The sequence below is a fragment of the Cupressus sempervirens genome, chromosome 5 (genome assembly GCF_028749045.1).
Source record: "Cupressus sempervirens isolate cs-2001-9-10 chromosome 5, ASM2874904v1, whole genome shotgun sequence".
Classification (NCBI taxonomy): domain Eukaryota; kingdom Viridiplantae; phylum Streptophyta; class Pinopsida; order Cupressales; family Cupressaceae; genus Cupressus; species Cupressus sempervirens.
Window position 1 is genome coordinate 122,042,324 of NC_143122.1, and position 22,286 is coordinate 122,064,609.

A 22,286-nucleotide genomic window follows, 5' to 3' on the forward strand; every position below is an offset into this window, starting at 1 on the left:
ATCTGGATCAGCCATACTTTTTTCTTCCCCTTGGATTTTGTACTTTTGCTTTCAACTGGGGGTTTGATCAAAATTTCTTTATTCTTTTCTCGCTACAAATATCTTTTTTCTCTTTCACTTAGTTGCATGCAATCATAAAATATGACATGCAAGATCTGGGTAGTTATCAAAACTTGACATGCAAGATCTAGGTAGTTGTTAAAATTGACATGCAACTTCTACAAACCCTCAGGCTGGCAAGATCACGGCTCTGATACCACTGTAATGTCCCTTTACTGATTTTTTTATGATATTTCCAGCCTCAAATTAGAACTTTAAAATCAAACAACCAATATTACAAAGATCTGCCAATTTTCCAATAAAACCCAAATCGGGTATGTCCAAATTAGTGTCAAAAACTTCACAACTTCACAAATTATTAATAAATCTGAAAATGGACATTTTTACAGAAATTTCAGCAGCATAACAGCCTAAAAAATGACATTTCCAGATTTGTATAGCCTTTACACAACAGCTCACAAATGTAGGGCAAAACTATGCTCAATCGGGCTCCCGAAATTAACACAAAAAATGCTCGAAAACACCACAAAACACTCATAAACTATCTTAGAAGTTTAATCATGACCCAATACATATATTCAGCTCTATCTTAACATCATAAAGTCTGAAATACAGCAGCAAACCAAACTAATATGAAACACTCAACTGAAAACCCAAACTCAAACAAAAAACAACCCCGAAAACACCCAAATCGACACTATTCAGCACAAAGGCAAACTCTGTATGAGCATGCACATGGAATGGCTTCAAACTCCCGTCCTTAGCCTTCCTGGAAACCTGCAAACTCTCGTTCTTGGGTCTCCTTCTCCACAGGTTTGGCAGCCTCTGAAGAACAACAAGAAAATTAGCAAGAATCAAGATGTAGAATGAGCCCAAAATGCCTCCAAACCCCTTTTAAAGAGGGCATAACCCTAACTCACGTCCAAGAGGGGTTAATAAAATATAATTTAATAATAATTTTTATTTATTAGTCCATTGGTTTCCAAAGATTAACCCCTTTTTCCGAAATTTCACCTTTTTGGAGCCTGCCTGCCTTAACAAAGTTTATTTATTTTTTAATTATTTGAATAGGGGACATGAAAAAAATTCAATTAGAGAGGATGTGATGTAGCCTTGCAATGTGATTTTCTCTCAATTCTTTGTCTAAATGAAAAATCTAAAAATGACTCAAATGGTTATTTTTTGTGGTGAACGAAACTCAGAAATCGTTTTGCATTGTCACTTGTTGATGATGGGGCTCTAGTCTAAAAAATGTGTTTTAACATAACAAATGACCCTAAAAGTTATATTTGTTAGAGAGTCTCTGGAAAGCCTCAAAAGAATTACCAACACAAAATACAAATAGAAGCAAAATATATGTAATCTGCAAACACTTGTTAAGGCTCTAATACCATGTTAGAAACCTTGAATCTAACAAGTAGAATGCAAGCATGCAAAATGAGAAAATCTTTCATTATAATAAAAAAAAAATTAAAATAATATAAATGAATTTCAAGTGATATGAAATACATGCGAGATTATTTATTTATATAGACAAGAGTCACCTACCAAAGTTAGTTAGCACATGGTCAAATTCACCTAACAAACTTAGGTGACACATGGTCAAATCCTCTTACCAAAGTTAGACACTTACCAAAGGTAGGTGACGTGATAAATAAGAACATGTGAGAAATGAAGATGTGTTTAATTTCTATGAGAAATTAAATATATGTCTCATAAATATCTCACAATATTGCCTAAATAATAAAACTAATCTCATCTAGTAAACTTAAGTAAACTTAAATAAAGAGTGAATTGGGTATCTAATATGGTTTCATAAGTAAACCTGACATGTAAATAAATATGATTTCATCAATGCAAAAATTATTAAAAATTAGCTCATTTTAAAAAAAAGTTCTAAAAAGAATAGCAAAAAATGAACAACTTATGAGCTCTACAAAATTGACTGTCAAACTAAAAAATTCAATTAGAGAGGGGATGTGATGTAGTCTTGTGACGTGATTTTCTCCCACTTTGTTTCCTTAATGAAAAATGTAAAAATGACCCATATGATTTTTTTTTTTTTGTGGCAAATTGAACCAAAAAGAGTTTTGCATTGTCACTTGTTGGTGATGAGGCTATAGTGTAAAAAATAGTATTTTAGCACCACAAATGACCATGCGATTTATATTTGAGTTCAAAGAGTCTCCGAAAAGACTTGAAAGAACTTGCAACTTAAAATAAAAATAAAAATAAAATATATGTGACATGCAAACACTTGCTAAGGCTCTGATAACATATTAAAAATCTTGAATCTAACAAATAGAATGCAAGCACACAAAATGATAAAATCTTTCATTATAATAAAATAAATTGAAATAATATAAATAATCTTCAATTGATATGAAATACATGTGAGATTATTTATTTATATAGACAAGAGTCACCTACCAAAGTTTGGTAACACTTGTAGACACCTAAAATTGTCTTAAAATACTATATTAATTAATTTAATATCTCCATTGACATTATAATTAATTAATTATACCTTGTCATATTCTTCTACTTATTTAATTAATTTTACTTAATTAAATAGGTTCACTTCCTTATGTATTTGAATTTAATTCAAATACTCCCCCCTAATGTATTAAATTCATTTAATACATGTTTCCCTCATAATATCTTTTTTAAATACATTTCAATTTATATAAATTCCTCCACTTTGCTAAATTCTCTAATCTTATAATTACTTGTCATATTCTTGTACTTATTTAATTAATTTTACTTAATTAAATAGGTTCGCTTCTTTATGTATTTGAATTTAATTCAATACTCTCTCGTAATATATTAAATTCATTTAACACATGTTTCTTTCATAATTCCTTTTTAAAATAAATTTTAATTTATTTAAATTCTTCCACTTTGCTAAATTTTCTAATCTTATGATTAAATTAAATTCTATTCTAAACGTAAGCCTAATCTCATTTGAGCCCTAATTGGTTGCTCACACGTGTGAAATTCAAAGCTTTAGTGTTCTTTTGTTTTATTAGGCTTTGTCTCGCACTCATTTTGAAAATTTGCTCACACAGGTGTGAAATTCAAAGTCTTTGTACTCTTTTGTTTTATTAGGCTTTGTTCCTCACTCATTTTAAAAAGTTACTCACACATGTGTGGAATTAAAAGTCTTGGTGCTCTTTTGTGTTATTAGGCTTTTCCCTCACTCATTTTGAAAAGTTTCTCACACATGTATGAACACACTTTTAGCCCTCAATCTAGAAGCCCTCTTTTTTTAACTTTCTCCTCCAAAATTGCTCACACATTTGTGAGCACATCTTGAGCCCTTCAAACCTTAGTGGGTCTTTTGACTTATGTTAAGCTTGTCCCCCTAGCCAATGTAAAGCCCTTGTGGCATCTATATGGACGCCACCTCCTCAAAGTCTCCCTAAAATCTATAAATAGAGCCCTTGTCTCAAGAAGAAGGGGCTCTTAAATATCACTTTTATATGCATTATTTTCATGCTAGTTTATGCTTAGAGCTTTTAGAGATTATATCTCCCTCATTTTCTCTTTCATTCTTAGCTTAATATTTTTGCATATCAATCTTATATAGCTTAATAATGCATTCATTTAGATTAATTGGTCTATCTTATTCTTAGAATAATCTTGCATATATTTAGATTAATCTTGCATACTTCATATAGTTTAAAATCATTCGTTCTAGAGGTCTAGTTGTTTGCTTCTCATTTTGAGAGCAAAGGCAAAATCTTTTTAGTTAGAAGGTAACAAGTTGAACTTTTGGATTACTCAGATGAATAATCTTATATCCATTTTGGGATAATCTTTCAGATAATGATCATGTTGAAGTTGTGTAACGATCCAAGGCCACATTACACATACACAAAACTTACCAAAGTTAGGTAGCACATGGTCAAATCCACTTTTCAAAGTGACATATGATAAATGAGAACATGTGAGAAATAAAGACGTATTTTATTCTTATGAAAAATTAAATATGTCTTATAAATATCTCATAATATTGCCTAAATAATAAAATTAATATCACCTAGTAAACCTAAGTAAATAGCAAAATTAGGTACCTACCATGGCCTCATAACTAAAACTGACATGTAAATAAATATCATCTCATCACTACAAAAATCATTAAAAAATTGTCTATTTTAAAAAAATTGCTAAAAAAAAGAACAAAAAATGAACAAGTTATAAGACTATGCAAAGATTTACTATCAAACTAAAAATTCAATTGGAGAGGGGTTTGATCTAGCCTTCTGATGTGATTTTCTTTCAATTTGTTGCCTTAATGAAAAATCTAAAAATGACCAAAATTATGGTTTTTGGTGGGAAACCAAACATAGAAAGCATTTTGTATTCACTTGTTGATAATGGAGTTATAGTGTAAAAAAATGTGTTTTAACACCATAAACAAGCTTAAGAATTATATTTGAATTCAAAGAGTCTTCAGAAAGTCTTGAAAGAACCTACAACTCAAATACAAATAAAAGCAAAATATATGTGACCTGCAAACACTTGCGAAAGCTCTGATATCATGTTAGAAACTTTGAATCTAAAAAATAGAATACATGCATACAATTATTATTATTATTATTATAATAAAATAGATTATAATAATATAAATGAGCTTCAATTGATATGAAATACATGCGAGATTGTTTGTTTATATAAGCAAGAGTTGTCTGCCAAAGTTAGGTAGCACATGGTCAAATCTACCTACCAAAGTTAGGTGACATCTAGTCAAATCCACCTACCAAAGTTAGGTGGCACATGGTCAAATTTACCTACCAAAGTTAGACACTTACTAAAGGTAAGTGTCATGTGATAAATAAGAACATGTGAGAAATAAAGCTGTGTTTAATTCCTATGAGGAATTAAATATATCTATCATAAATATCTTACAATATTGCCTAAATAATAAAATTAATCCTGCTTAGTAAACTTAAGTAAACTTAAGTAAAGAGTAAAATTGGGTACCTAACATGGCCTCATAAGTACACCTGACATGTAAATAAATATGATTTCATCATTGCAAAAATTATTAAAAATTAGCGCATTTAAAAAAAGATTGCTAAAAAAATGAGAAAAAATGAGCAAGTTATGAGCTCTGAAAGATCATCTACCAAACTGAAAAATTCAATTAGAGATGGTTTGATGTATCCTTGCGACATATTTTTTTCTAATTTTTTGCTTTAACAAAAATTTAAAAATGATCCAGATGGTTGTTTTGGGTGGTAAATCAAAGTCATAAAGTATTTTACATTATCACTTGTTGATGATGGGGCTATAGTGTTAAAATATATATTTTAATAACATAAATGACTTTGAGAATTATATTTGAGTTCAGAGAGTCTCCAGAAAGCTTCGAAAGAACTTATAATTCAAAATATAAATAGAAGCAAAATATATCTGACCTACAAATACTTATTAAGACTCTAATACCATGTTAGAAACTTTGGATCTAATAAGTAAAATGTAAGTACACAAAATGATAAAATCTTCTATTATAATATAATAAATTGAAATAATATAAATAAGTTTCAATTGATATGAAATGTGAGATTGTTTATATAGACAAGAGTCACCTACCAAATTTTTGTAGCACCTACCAAAGTTAGGTAGCATATGGTCAAATCCACCTACCAAAGTTAAGTGGTACACGGTCAAATCCACCTACCAAATTTAAGCTAGGGTAGACATCTACCAAAGGTAGGTAACATGTGATAAATGAAAACTTGTGAAAAATGAAGATGTGTTCAATTCGTATGAAAAATTAAATATATATCTCATAAATATCTCACAATATTGTCTAAATAATAAAACTAATCTCACTTGATAAACTTAAGTAACTTAAGTAAAGAATAAAATTTGGTACCTAATATGGTCTTATAAGTAAACATATAAATAAATATGATTCCATCACTGCAAAATTCATTAAAAATTAGTTTATTTTAAAAAAATTATTAAATAAATAGCAAGAAAAAATAAGTTATGAGTTCTAAAAGATCGATTGCCAAATTGAAGAATTCAATTGGAGAGGGGATGTAATGTAGCCTTTGTGATGTGATTTTCTCTCAATTTGTTGCTTTAATGAAAAATCTAAAAATGATCTAGATGGTTATTTTTATTGGTGAACCAAAGCCAAAAAGTGTTTTGAATTATCACTTGTTGATGATGGGGCTATAGTGTAAAATAAATTTGTTTTAATACCACAAATGACTCTAAGAATTATATTTGAGTTTAGAAAGTCTCTAAAAAGTCTTAAAAGAACTTACAATTCAAAATACAAATAGAATCAAAATATATATGACCTGCAAACACTTACTAAGGCTCTAATAATATGTTAGAAACCTTGAATCTAATATCTTTAATGAGCTTTGATTGATTTGAAATACATATGAGATTGTTTATTTATATAAGCAAGAGTCACTTATCAAAATTTGGTAGCACCTACCAAAGTTAGGTAATACATGATCAAATTCATCTATCAAAGTTAGATGACACATGGTCAAATCTACCTGCCAAAGTTAGGCTACCAAAGGTAGGTGACATGTGATAAATTAGAACATGCGAGAGATTAAGACGTGTTTAAATTTTTATGAAGAATTAAATATGTTTATAAATATTTCATAATATTGCCTAAATAATAACATTGATCTCACCTAGTAAACCTAAGTAAACTTAAGTAAAGAGTGAAATTTGCTACTTAGCATGGCCTCGTAAGTAATCCTGACATGTAAATAAATATGATTGCACCACTGCAAAAATTATTAAAAATTAGTCAATTTTAAAAAAGATTGTTAATTAAAAAGAATAAAAAATAGGTAAGTTATAAGTTCTAGAAGATCGACTACTAAACTGAAAAATTCAATTGGAGAGGGGGTGTGATGTAGCTTTGTGACGTGATTTTTTCTTAATTTATTTATTTAATAAAAAATCAAAAAATGATTTAGATGGTTAATTTTTGTGGTAAATCAAACTCAGAAAATATTTTGCATTATCACTTGTTGATGATGAGGCTATAGTGTAAAAAAATATTTTAGCATCACAAACGAAGATGGCAGTAACTACATATACAATTATAAATTAAACAAATCAGAATGTAATATGTGTTTATGTCGGTATTGGTCAAAAAGCTACTTGAGAATTATATTTGAGCTTATAGAGTCTCCAAAAAGCTTTGAAAAAAATTGCAACTCAAAATATAAATAAAAGAAAAATATATGTGACTTACAAACACTTGTTAAGGTTTTGAAATAATGTTAGAAACTTTGAATCTAACAAGGAAAATGCAAGCACAAAAAAAGATAAATTTTTTATAATAATAAAATAGATTGAAATAATATAAATAAGTTTTAATTGATATGAAATACATATAAAATTATTTGTTTATATAGGCAAGAGTCACCTACCAAAGTTAGGTAGCACATAGTTAAATCCACCTACTAAAGTTAAGTGACACATGGTCAAATCAACCTACTAAAGTTATGCACCTACCAAGGCTAGGAATTTACAAAAGATAGGTGACATGATAAATGAAAATATGTGAGAAATGAAGACGTGTGAGACATGAAGCCATATTTAATTTTTATAAAAAAAAATTTACAATATTGTCTAAATAATTAAACTAATCTCACATAGTAAACCTAAGTAATCTTAAGTAAAGAGTAAAATTGGATACCTAACATGACCTTGTAAGTAAATCTGACATGTAAATAAATATGACTTTATCACTGAAAAAATTATTAAAAATTAGCCTATTTTAAAAAAGATTGTTAAAAAAAATCAAAAAATGAACAAGTTATAAAATCTAAAAAATCGATTGCCAAACTGAAAAATTTAATTGGAGAAGGGGTATGATGTTACCTTGCAATGTGATTTTTTTCCAATTTGTTGTCTTAATGAAAAATCTAAAATGGACATTACAAATTACATTTGAATAACAACTCTTAAAATACTATCAAAATGTTCATGCAATGAGCTAAACATATATTAAGATGATACTAAATAACATGAAAACAAAATTAAAATATTATCAAAATGATGTAAACTTGCTAGAATAACAATGTTAATATGCTCAATATGACAACTTTGAATATGCTTATAATGCAAATGCCTAAAACTTGAGTCTCTTTGCTTTTGAATTCTCTTTTTATTAATAGGATTTTAGAAAGGGTTGGGGTAAGAATTTGAGTTTTACCTTTAACTGGTGGATAGAAGTGAAATTGAAAATGTCTTATAAGAGACAAGAGGAGGAGCCCAAAAGTCTTGATTTAAAGATAAATGTGAATTTTATTTCAACTAAAATGTCTCATAAGAGACAAGAGAAGGAGCCCAAAAGTCTTGATTTGAGGCTAAATGTGCATTTTTATTCAACTAAATTGTCTCATAAGAGACAAAAGAAAGAGCCCAAAAGTCTTGATTTGAGGCTAAATGTAAATTTTTCTTTTCAACTAAAATGTCTCATAAGAGACAAGAGGAGGAGCCCAAAAGTTTTGATTTGAGACTAAATGTGAGTTTCTTTTTCACTAAAATGTCTCATACGAGATAAGAGGAGGAGCCCAAAAGTCTTGATTTGAGGCTAAATGTGAATTTTTTTTTTTCAACTAAAATGTCTCATAAGAGACAAGAGGAGGAGCCCAAAAGTCTTTGATTTGAGGCTAAATGTGCATTTCTTTTCAACTAAGATGTCTCATAAGAGACAAGAGGAGGAGCCCAAAAGTCTTAATTTGAGACTAAATGTGAATTTTTCTTTTCAACTAAAATGTCTCATAAGAGACAAGAGGAGGAGCCCAAAAGTCTTGATTTGAGGCTAAATGTAGATTTTTCTCAATTCTTTATAATATAAAAGGAGAATTTTTATTTTGTGAGGATAAATGAATTTATTGATTTAATAAAAGTTTCATTTGTTTTTAAAAGTTTGTCTTTTTCCCTCTTCGTTTTAAATTTTATTTTATGATTTTGAATTATTTTTCTTCTCTTTTGAAGTTGTTTTAGGTCTTATTAATTTGATAGATGATTTAATTGATTAATGACCTGATGTAATCTTTAATTTAAAAGTTTATTATTTTTCTCTGATTTCTTTCTTAATTTTTGTTGATTGATCGAAATTGCATAATTTAGATATTTGCCAACTTTTGAGTTTCTATAAACATAGATGGTTATTTTTGGTGGTGAACTAAATCTAGAAAGTGTTTTGCATTATCACTTGTCGATGATCATGCTATAGTGTAAAAAATTATGTTTTAGCACCACAAATGACTCTAAAAATTATATTTGAGTTCATAAAGTCTCTAGAAAGCTTTAAAAAATTTGCAACTCAAAATAAAAATAGAAGCAAAATATATAACTTGCAAACACTTGCTAAGGCTTTGATACCATGTTAGAAATTTTGAATCTAACAAGTAGAATGCAAACATACAAAATGATAAAATCTTCTATTATAATAAAATGAATTAAAATAATATAAATGAGTTTTAATTGATATGAAATACATGTGAGATTATTTCTTTATATAGGCAAAAGTCACCTATCAAAGTTTGGTAAGACCTACCAAAGTTAGGTAGCACATGGTCAAATTCACCTACCAAAGTTAGGTGACACATGGTCAAATACACTTACCAAAGTTAGAAACTTATCAAGGATAGACACTTACCAAATGTAGGTTACATGTGATAAATGGTAAAATGTGAGAAATGAAAATATATTTAATTCTTATGAAAAATTAAATGTCTCATAAATATCTCATAATATTGCCTAAATAATAAAACTAATCTTACTTAGTAAACTTAAGTAAATAGTGAAATTGGGTATCTAACATGGCCTTCTAAGTAAACTTGTTATGTAAATAAATATGATTTCATCACTGCAAATCTCATTAAAAATTAGTCAATTTAAAAAAGATTGTTAAAAAAAGATAAAACAATGAACTCTACAAGATTGACTACCAAACTGAAAAATTCAATTGGAGAGGGAGTGTGATATAGTCTTGCGACATGATTTTATCTCATTTTGTTTAATGAAAAAATAAAAATGACCTAGGTGGTTATTTCTTGTGTTAAACCAAACTCAGGAAGTGTTTTGCATTATCACTTGTATATGATAGGCCTACAGTGTAAGAAAATATTTTTTAGCACCACAAATGATTTTGACAATTATATTTGAGCTCAAAGAGTCTCTGAAAAGCTTCAAAATAATCTACAACTCAAAATATAAATAGAAGCAAAATATTTGTGACTTGCAAACACCCACTAAAGCTCTGATACCATATTAAAAACTTTGAATCTAACAAGTAGAATGCAAGCACACAAAATAATAAAATCTTTCATTATAATAAAATGGATTAAAATAATATAAATGAGCTTCAATTGATATGGAATGCATGTGAGGTTGTTTATTTATATAAGCAAGAGTCATCTATCAAAGTTTCAAAGCACCCACCAAAGTTAGGTAGCACATGCTTAAATCCACCTATGAAAGTTAAGCACCTACCAAAAGTAGGTGATGTGATAAATAGAAACATGTGAGAAATAAAGACATTTTTAATTTCTATGAGAAATTAAATATATGTCTCATAAATATCTCACAATATTGTCTAAATAATAAAACTAACTTCACCTAGTAAACTTAAGTAAACTTAAGTAAAGAGTGAAATTGGGTACTTAACATGGCCTCATAAGTAACCTGACATATAAATAAATATAATTTCATCACTACAAAAATTATTAAAAAATTATTTATTTTTAAAAAATTGCTAAAAAGATAAGCAAGTTATGAGACTCTGCAAGATTGACTGTCAAACTAAAAAAATCAATTGGAGAGGGGTATGATCTAGCTTTATGATGTGATTTTCTAACAATTTGTTACCTTAATGAAAAATCAAAAAATGACTTGGATGGTTTTTATTGTGGTGAAGTAAACCTAGAAAGAATTTTGCATTATCACTTGTTAATGAAGGGGCTATAGTGTAAAAAATGTGTTTTAGCACCACAAACGACCTTAAGAATTATACATGAGCTTAGAGAGTCTCTGAAAAACTTCGAAAGAACCTGCAACTCAAAATACAAATAGAAGAAAAATATATGTGACTTGCAAATACTTGCTAAGGTTTTGATACTATGTTAGAAACTTTGAAACTAACAAGTAGAATGCAACCACACAAAATAATAAAATCTTCTATTATAATAAAATAGATCAAAATAATATAAATGAGCTTCAATTAATATGAAATACATATGAGATTATTTATTTATATAGGCAAGAGTCAACTACCAAAGTTTGATATCAGCTACCAAAGTCAAGTAGCATATTGTCAAATCCACCTACCAAAATTAAGCACCTACAAAAGCTAGGTGACATGTGATAAATAAGAACATGTGAGAGATTAAGACATGTTTATTTCTTATGAGGAACTAAATATATTTTTCATAAATTATATAAATAATAAAACTAATCACACCTAGTAAACCTGATTAAAATTAAGTAAAGAGTAAAATTGGGTACCTAACATGGCCTTGTAATTACACCTGACATGTAATTAAATATGATTCTATCACTGCAAAAATCATTAAAAATTAGTCAATTTAAAAAAAGATTGCTAAAAAAAGAGCAAAAAATGAGCAAGTTATGAACTCTAAAAGATCGATTGTCAAACTGAAAAATTTAATTGGAGAGGAAGTGTGATGTAGTCTTACAACATTATTTCCTTTCAATTTGTTGCCTTAATGAAAAATCTAAAAATGACCCAAATGATTATTTTTTGTGATGAACTAAACCTAAAAAGTGTTTTGCATTATCACTTGTTGATGATGGGGCTATAGTGTAAAAAATATATTTTTTAGCACCACAAACGACCCTAAAAATTATATTTGAGCTCAAAGATTCTCTAGAAAGCCTTGAAATATTCTACAACTCAAAATACAAATAGAAATAGAATATATGTGACCTGCAAAAACTTGCTAAGGCTTTGATACCATTTTTGAAACTTTGAATCTAATAAGTAGAATGCAACCACACAAAATGATAAAATCTTTCATTATAATAAAATGGATTGAAATAATATAAATGAGCTTCAATTGATATGAAATACATGTGAGATTGTTTATATAGGCAAGAGTTACCTACCAAATTTAGGTAGCACATGGTCAAATCCACCTATCAAAGTTAGGTGATACATGGTCAAGTCCATCTACCAAAGGTAGATGACATGTGATAAATGGGAACATGTGAGAAACAAAGACATGTTTAATTTCTATGAGAAATTAAATATATGTCTCATAAATATCTTACTATATTGCCTAAATAATAAAACTAATATCACCTAGTAAACCTAAATAAACTTAATTAAAGAGAGAATTTGAAAAAATATCAATTTATTCTAACAAAAACTTTTTTCCCAAATGAGATATTTTAGGATATTTTGGAAATAAAGTCAAATTTGAGTTAAATGTAATCATTAACTTTATTAAGTGATCCTAATTAAGTTTGTAACCTTATAAACTCTAATTGAGAATATTTTTTCTATGAAAGAGACTTTTTATTCATTTTTAAAGAATGATTTTTTGTATAACAAGTTGGAAAATTTGAAGGAGAATTTGGAGAGAAAATTAGAAAATTGGATGAGAAATCAGAGAGCAAAATTGAGCATATTTGGAAGGGAGTACTATAGAGCAGGTTGGTTGGGTTTGCAAGGAGGACTCTAAAGATTAGATTGAAGAACATATAGTCTTCAAATGGGAAAACCTCTGGATTTGTGTTTGGTCTCCAATTGTTTAGATCTTTCAACCAATGTTTAAAATGTAGGATATTTAGTTATTTGTGAAATTTTGTAAACCATCTTTAAGAGCTTATTTCCTTTGTGTTTGATTAGTGTTATGGGATAGAGCTAAATTCAACAAATTTCATTTATGTTTGTAAAAGGTTGAAGGAAAAAAAAATTTGGTGTTATGTTTGCTTATTCAATTTTGGGAGTTTATCATGTTGGAAAAATTAGGGAACGCAAGACAACCCAATATTGTTAAACAAAAGAAAAAAAAAAGTATTTAGTTTTGATAACAAAATTATAGATTTCATCTAAAAGAAAACCCACTATTTTTAAAGGGGAATTCTTTTATATTTGAAATCCAAATTATATTGAAAGAAAACTCATTATTATTAAAGGAAGACTCATTTAAATTTGATTATAATAATCTATGTTTCCATTAAATGAATAAAATCATATTATATTTGATTGAATTATATTAACTAGGTAAGCAAAAGCTTACAACACAATGGTAACTTGCGAGCTTCTCATGTGGGAGGTCTTGGGTTCGAATCTACCTTTGCTTAACAAAAAAACTATTAATATTAATATTAGTTAAAATTCAAAATGAAATTAAAAGAAAAAAATAAATCAAAATACGAAAACATGAGATATTTCTATAAGGGCCCGTTTGGTTGGCGGATTTGGAATGGAATTAGAATTTCGAATTCTAAAAAAGTTTTAATTCGTTGTTTGGGTCAACACAATCGGAATTAGAATCAGACAAAATGAGGATATGGTATGCTCATTTAACCCCTAAACCTTGGATTTGGTCTTCCATCTAAAAAGGTGGAATTGGTGGTATTCTCATTTTAATTCCATTTTTATGCAAAACGAGCATTGCATAACAAATAAAAATAAATTTTTCTTGAGGTTCGGATGACCTATGTTGTTTCCTGCTCGGATCTTGGGTATTATAATCTTCGTAGCTCACTTTTTTGCTTCCTTTGATTTTTTGCCCACCTCTGGTTTTTCCCACCTGTGGTTATTCTTGCCCGTGGTTACTCTATGCAGGTATTTGCTTTCTTGAAGTTTGGGCTCTTTCTCTCTCATTTGGGTGACAAAAAACTATCCGTTGGCAGTGGTAGAAAAAGAGGGTATTAACATCGGTCGACTCTGCATCGGTACCATTCTCCCTTCCAAATATTGTTTTCATTTCCGTACTTACTTGTGGTCTTTCATGCATTATGCTTTTTGATCTTTTGTTTGAGCTTCAGAAGGATTATATTTTGTTGGTCCATCATTAGGGCATTTGGGTTTGTCATTTTAAGTTTGACAATGATTCGAGACCTTTGTCACATTTTCTTGTGAATGTAGGAAAAATTAGTTCTATTATACTTGATAAATTTGTTAACAACTACGGTTTTAAAGAAACAGTTGTAGAGGCGTTTTGAGCGGCATGCTTTATATATGTTTGACAGGTGTTGAATCTTACTCACCAATTTGTGTTTGCTCTTTTCGATCATTTGATCATGGTGTCAAATTATTCAATGTTCAGTAAGACATTTTCTCGTATCGTTGCATTTAATTGTAGATTAAATTTACTCTATGTGTGTATTTCAAGCTATAACTAAGCTGCATTCTAGGTTTTATGAAATGTATTTAGCTTTGCAAACCCAAGGTTCATGGTGAAATCTTATATTTACTTTAGTATATTATTTTACTATTTATTTCTTGAAATTGATAGGCATGTCCGCAGGGTAATAAGTGTCATTGTTGTAGATTAAATTTACTCTCTATATTTCAAGCTGTAACTACGCTGCTCTCGGTGAAATTTTCCATTTACTTTTGTATATTGTTTTACTATCCATTTCTTGAAGTTGATAGGCAAGTCCACAGGGTAATAAGTGTCAATGTTGGCCGTAACTGTTATCATGGTGGGCAGGGTTTTGAATTTCTAAAGCTATTTTTGGTTTAAAGTCCCTCATCATCATGTGAAGAGGATTGTTTTGGGTTTAAGCAAGGATTTAAGTATGCAAGTAAAGCGGGTCTATATTTGGGCTTAAAAGCGATTTGGGAAATATGTTATGAGGATTTATTTGGGGGAGTTTGAGCATGTAGGTGTGATAGGAGTGGGGGTACATTTTTATTCCCAGAGATGATGGGGGTACAATTCCTCCCCCTTCCCCTCCAAGATTCTCTCTACTCATTCATCTCTGGTTTCTCTATTTAACTTTCTTTTTGTATTAGAAATTGAGGTTTTAGGGTTTTACATATTGTTAGTGATCTTTGTTTCAATGTTTTACCTAAAGCAGGCCTTAAAAAGTGCAAAAGACACCATCACAACAAATGGGAATGAAAATGCATTATAGTCATTCCACTTTTGTTGTAAGACTACAATTTTCAACTTGAGCACTCACAAGAAATGTCATCAAATTTTGATCTCTTATTTTGGTGAACTTAATATTGGCACATTGCAAAGGTATTTATCCATTTGATAGCATTTTTTTGGGGATGAGAAGGAGATTTAAGTATTTTTTATGATATATATGCAAGGAATATGTTTTCATAAATAATTTGATTGGCCAAAATGAAAGCATATAAAGTTGATAGTTGTGGATGCCTCACTTTCATCCCATTTTAGTCCATCCATTTTTATCATAAGATTGTTGGATTTACAGTTATGGATAACATTATGTATTAAGTAATCTCTTGTAATCACTGTATGTTATCTCTTGTATAATCTGTATGGGTAATTTATGTGGTCTTTGTAATCAAAAACCGGTGCTGGTTTGTAAATTTAACCAATCTTGAAGGAACATTGAAGTTCTACAAAGCTTGCTAGTCTACCTCTGAGAGCTGTGTACTAGTTTTTAATGAGTTTAATGTCTTTTCTTAATATGGAGTTATTTGATTGTTTTTTGGAACAAATGTCAAAGTGCAATCAGTTACATTACATAATCTAGCAAAAGCGGATAGGCATTTAGAGTTATTTATTTTACAGTTGGATTGGTACTTCATGTATAGATACTTTCACTTTGCTTGGTGACATTGTTGCACTTAAAAACTTTAGTTTGGACTGAAGGAGCCCTTCAAAAACACCATGATAGCTGTCTTATGTAACTGTTTCATGAAAACTACCATTCAAATCTATTATGGTTATTATTATTTTCTCATTGTATTGTAAGAGTTATTAGAGCAATTAATCAAATGATTATAATTTAATTTAGAAGTTTTGATTCATGGTTTATCAGTCTTTAGCTGTGGCAATAATTAAATGTCGATTATCTGATTTATGTTTCAAACAACTTCAAACACTTTAAATTTTGATAATAAATTGTGGTGCTCTAAAATCTTTTAAATTTCAACTACACTTTATGTTTCAATTGGTATTTTTATAGTTTGTTGTTGATTTAGGCTAGTGGTTTTAGTTACTTGGCTCATTTTATAACTAGAACTATTGGTTTTCTATATGGTCAATCAATGATGGAAACACTTCAATTTTTTCAATTTTTCATCCTTTCATGTTGTTCCTTCTTTTCATGTTGTTCCTTTTGAACTGCTATTCTTTCTTTATAATCAACTTTGTTCTATAAAAGTTAAATACACAATTATATGACACAGTCTTGGGTATTGGCAGAAAGTATGATAAGCTTTTGAATGTCAGTGTTATCTTCAAATAAGACCAATGCCAAGAGGTTCCCTTACAAATGTTAGTTGACTAGTGAGTGAGTGCATCAAATTACTACTCAAAAATCTAATTTGGAGTGTGACAGGGAATGATACACTGATTGTTAAATTATGTTTACCTATTTTTGTTGCATTGATTGTGGAGGTGGATTATGATTATTAGACTAGTGAAAATCTATCATGTTATATAAATCTATTGTTTATGTATTATGGATATCAAGTTTGATAATGATTTTATTTTGCTGAAGATAGAATTTGGGGGAAACAACGAAGGAAGCCAACATCTAGTCTTTCCATCTTTAATCCAACAATCCAGTCATTCTTTCCAGGTAAGCATCTAATTAGTTTTTCATAGCTTTGCAGTCCTCCTCCATTCAACATTCATGGTTTTTCATGGCTTTTACATTTAATTCTGGTTTCATGGAAAATTTGTAAATTTGATTTCATTTGCATTTCCGAGCATATTTGTTTGTAGTTGTGGATTATGTGAAGAGACTAGTTGCTGAAATTTAATATCTTCTACATGATAGGCTTGTGATGTGTAAACGATATGATTAGTGGTGTTTCTTCAGTGACTAGATGAGTTATTAATTGTATTTTAGTAATTTCATAGATCTAATGAAATGTGTTTCCACATTATGTTTAGGTTGTTGATGGATCTACTGAAAAATAAAATCATTCTAGGACATGTTGCTAGGAAGCGAAGAGTCATTTGTGCTCTTGTAGTTGGTCTAGCTGCCTTCGCTGCATCTATAGAAACATTTGCACAAGAAGGTAGAAGAAAAATACATAAGCGAAAAAGAGGCGAGATTCCCTTTTATAAATGTATTATCTATTCGAATGACACTGATTGTCATGATCAAATTCAAATGAGCAGAGGAGCCTTCTTTCATCTAGCAACTATTCTTAAGGAAAAAGGAAGCATCACAAATATGGTGCACTTAACATTGGAAGAACAACTTGTGATGTTCCTCCATACCCTTGGCCATAATTTGAGGAATCATAAGATTGCCCATAACTTTGGTCACTCAGGAGAGACAATCAGTTGATACTTCCACAAAGTTTTAGCGGCAATCTTTGCACTTCATAGTGATTATCTTTTGCCACCTAGTCTAACCACTCCCCCAAAAATTAGTGGGAAGGATCATTTTGATCCATACTTCAAGGTAGATATCCTATCAATACATTTTTAATTTTCTTCACTATGGATGCTATAATTGCATGTTTGTTTGATTATAAATTTTCCTATTGTAGGATTGTGTGGGAGCAATTGATGGAACTCATATTCCATTCACTATTGATGTTGACACTCAAGCTCCATATCGTGATAGAAAAGGTAACTTATCACAAAATGTTTTGGGTGTGTCTTCATTTGACTATAAATTTTAATACGTCCTTGCTGGATGGGAAGGGTCTACTGTAGATAGTCGTGTTCTAGCATTGACTCTTGCTAGATCCAATCCATTGGTGGTTCCCCCAAGTATGTCAAATGTGTTTATATAGTGATGCCTATAACAATTAGTATAAAGTTATATTAATAGACTTTTAATCGAATGCAGGTAAATATTATTTGGTCAATGCTGGATATCCCAATGTACCTGGATTCCTTGCACCTTATCGTTGCACCCATTACCACTTAAAAGATTTCTCAAGAGCAAACCCCATAAACACTCCTGAAGAGTTGTTTAACCACTGCCACTCCTCGCTCAGGAATGCAATAGAATGCACATTTGGCATTTTGAAGCAACACTTTCCTATCTTGAGGCAAGCAATGTCATATCAAATCATGACCCAGACAAAGATTGTATTGGCATGTTACATATTACACAACTTCATTACCATAGAAGATGGTATTCCTTGTGAAATAGACATTGATGAGGAATATGATCGCGAGGGGATACATGTACCAATACTTGAGATATATGGGATGACTCAACGTGATAGAGAGGATTGGGGGAAGTTTAGAGATGACATAGAAAAAAGGAGGTGGGATGATTATAGATCTCGATGATGTTACACTTTTATTAATAGCTTGTGATTTTTGTTACATATATTTTCTGTTGCTCAAACTTTTACTCTATAAACAAATATTCAGGCTCTGGCATGAACTGTGAATGTTGAGGAGTTCACATTGACATGTTGTTGATGTCATAGAATTTTTTTATATGAAATGTGTTTTCACTATAGCTGTACCATATGTCATTTCATATACTTTGTCCAGAATAATACTACCTTTCTAGTTTGGTCAGATTTTCTAGTTTGGATGATTTGGTCAGATTTTCTTTATGGGAAAATAATAGTTTAGACTTAAACACGTTAAATGTAAATGGCATTTTGTATTTTCTTTCTCATAATGGTGGAGTATCCTAATAATTTAGATTAAATGACTAAATGACTAAACATATGAGTTTATTATTCCTCCTATTACTTTATTATTGCTTTTTCTAAGTTTTATATTAGTGCTCTGCTACTGTTCTCTTTTATCTACTTAAATTCCCCATTTTCCCTGCTATTGGAAATCCACCATGGTTGGTTTGTCCTCAGTTATTTTTTTTTTAGCATTACTTATAATATATATATTCAGTGTGGATTACACTGAGGAACCGTGACTTTTACTAACATTGACAGACTATTATCAGAAGCAATGTTTTGACTGGTCGCTTTAAAAAGCCACTTTTACAAAAGTCTAGAAAAATTATTAATTAGAACTTTGTCATTGTATCAAATAGAATAAGTTGACGGTCACTTTATATCTAAGAATAACTCTTTTCATGAAAAGCATGAAGCATGAAAGATTGAAGTGCGTGCATGTTGCAATCCAGTTCAGCCATATTTCTTTTGTCTTCACCTTTGTCTTTCATGTGCACTAGAACACATAGGGGGAATCTTTTTTCTTTATGGTTTAGCTTAAATCCAAGCTCTCATGTTAATCTCTATTCTTTCGTGTTTGTAATTAGAGATTAAGTTTGAACTTAATTAGTTCTGAGTAGGCATGCAAACAGTAACATTGTCCTTTTCCACTCGTGATTATATATGATTAGATTTTCTATGTCGTGATTATATGTGCTTTAGATTTTCTAGTTTAAATTTGAAGCAAATTCATCAAAAGCCTCATCAGATATCATGATTTTTTATGGGTAGCTACAACAATTTGTGTTCATTTGGTAGCATTGCATTAGTTTTAAAAATTCCAATGAGGACTGTCACAAAACAACCCAATTCTGAAAGAAATTTCAAAATCTTTTCATAGGTAGAAAAGATAGAACAACTCAGACTTGTGTACCAATTTTGAACAGTAGTGGGACTTTTTCAAGAGCTATCACAATAGTCTTATTTTGCTAAAATCTAGAATGAGTTATCTTCTAGTTGAGAAACATCTTTGATGTTTATTTTTTGAAGTGCTTAGGTCTCTTGAATAAGCATCATAACAATACTTTTGTGACAAAGATATAGTTCCAGATTGACTTCCAAATCATTTCTTTCTTGACTAGATTTTTAAATAATAGTAATAGTAATACAAGACCTGCAAACTGCTTGAAGAAATTCATGTAGACATATAGTGAGTAAAAAAATATAATTGCTAACTGGGACATTGCTAAGGCATAAAAATTCTAAGAACACCCAATTCATCAAGCTGTTGTAGGTAGAGATGGTGTCTAATTGCTGTTGATTGTAGCCAAATCTAGTCTTGATGGCCTCAGAATATATGCTGAAGCAATATGATGCTCCTGCAAAACATTGTACCCACATGCAAGCTACCAAACTCATCCATCTATTCTGAACTGAATCATAATACCCCATTCAGTTTGTAGGAAGAGTTTTAAGTTTTTTTGAAGAAGACAGTAGGCCCTTGTTTCAAATGCAGGCCAGCATACAAGCATTACTGAGATTCTTTCTTAACATGGTTTCCCATTTAATAAGTTAATACTATTCAATTGTCTTGTCACGTAGAATCTAGCCTTTTCCCTCTTTGTGTGATGTATTTCAAGCATGTGTTGTTTCAATTCTTCAAAAAAATTAAAATGTCTTCATGGCCACAGATATTTGGTACTCTTGATGTGACCTAAAGAACATTTTCTTCCAACTAGAATTTGTTTGCTTTCCTGTAATGGGGTCTACTGTGAGTACAACATTTGACTTACTTTATTGATTCAAACCACTCATTTTCCTGCCATGACCAACAAATCTACCTTTGGATTTTAACACCAACATATGAAGTTACAAGAAATCCAAAATATGGAGAGGGTAACAAGAAATCCAATTTATGGAATGAGGTAGGAGAAACACATCCATCTAGAGAGGATCTTCTTGTCTTTTACAACCACATCATTGCTTGCCATGAATTGCCATTTCTGTATAGTCCATATGAATTGGGTATAACTCTCTATTTGAACCAGTCATGGAGCCAATTGAATTGGGCGTTCTTAGAACTATTTAATTTAATATGACATTAGATGAACTGTTCTATTTGAACCAGTATGGAGCCAATTGAATTGGGTGTTCTTACAACTGTTTGATTTAATATGACATCAGATGAACTGTTCTATTTGAACCAGTCATGGAGCCAATTGAATTGGGTGTTCTTACAACTGTTTGATTGAATATGACATCAGATAAACTATTCTATTTGAACCAATGATGGATCCAATTGAATTGGGTGTTCTTAGAACTGCTTGATTTAGGCCTATGAAATCTTGACATGCATGAAAACTTTAACCTACAAAATTGATCATCTTATGTAACACTCATTTTATTATAGTTTTTTCTTTACAATTCACACATTTTTATAATTAAGTGCAGGAATGTCGAATCTATAATCTAGTTGATTGAATGACTTTGTACTTCGATGGCATTTCTTTCTTATTTGTTTTATGTAACTACCAATTTGTCTATAACTACTCTATCTATTTTCTTTAACATTGTTCATGTCATACACAACACTGCTAACGAGCATGGAAAATAATGATGTTGAAGTTGCTCAAATGCCTTTGAATTCTTCCAAGAAAGTGTTTTGGAAGCCACACATGGAACAAAGGTTTTTGGACTTTCTCCATGAAAAAATCGCTCTTGGACGGAAAGGTGAGGACGGATTTAAAAAAGAGGCATGGAATGCCATTGAATGAAAGTTCAATGCAGAGTTGAACATGAACTTGTCCAAAGACAATTTCAAGAACAAGTTGAAAACCTGGAAGCAAGGCTATAGAATAATAAAAGAGCTGAAAGGTACTAGTGGCTTTGCATAGAACGAGTCAACACAGTCTATGGATGCAGAGGATAGTGTTTGGGAAGAACTCTTGAAGGTAACATGCTCATTCAAATATTTTTACCTTATTTAAAACCAAATTATTTTTAATGAAGGTCAAATAAGTAATTCAATCTTAATACCAACATGTAGAGGAGGGAGTTTAAAAATGCTAGAGTCTTCAAAAGGTAGTCTTTCCAATACTACAATGATTTATCCTTGATTGTGGGTAATGATATAGTTGAGGGTGCAACAACTGCCACAACACAAGAAACCGAAGAAGGACACAATATGGATGAGACTATAGATCTTGACGATGATTATGGGGATATGCATACACCTATTAGTACTAATGCTGGTTTGGATGATGTGGATATGAATATTCCTATGTAGGGTAGTACAGGGAATAGAAAACATGCTGCTCATTCAGCATCATCGTCAAAGAGGCCTTAGAGGAAGAAGGCTAGCATGGCTAGTTCTATGGATGGGATGTCTCATTCAATAGATAAGCTAAATGAGACCCTCCTTCAGCCTCAACTTATCGAA

At 30.3% G+C, this 22,286-nt stretch overlaps 1 protein-coding gene across 1 annotated transcript in view; it reads left to right on the forward strand.

Annotated features, from left to right (window-relative positions):
* LOC149554811 (uncharacterized) overlaps positions 1-18,509 on the forward strand; it is a 32,140-nt gene extending 13,631 nt beyond the window's left edge. Inside the window, exons 2-3 of the mRNA XM_089829061.1 lie at positions 17,753-17,834; positions 18,058-18,509. Coding sequence (XP_089685187.1) covers positions 17,753-17,834; positions 18,058-18,509 — 534 coding nt within the window. The remainder of the gene's footprint in view (positions 1-17,752; positions 17,835-18,057) is intronic.
* Positions 18,510-22,286: the final 3,777 nt, after the last annotated feature.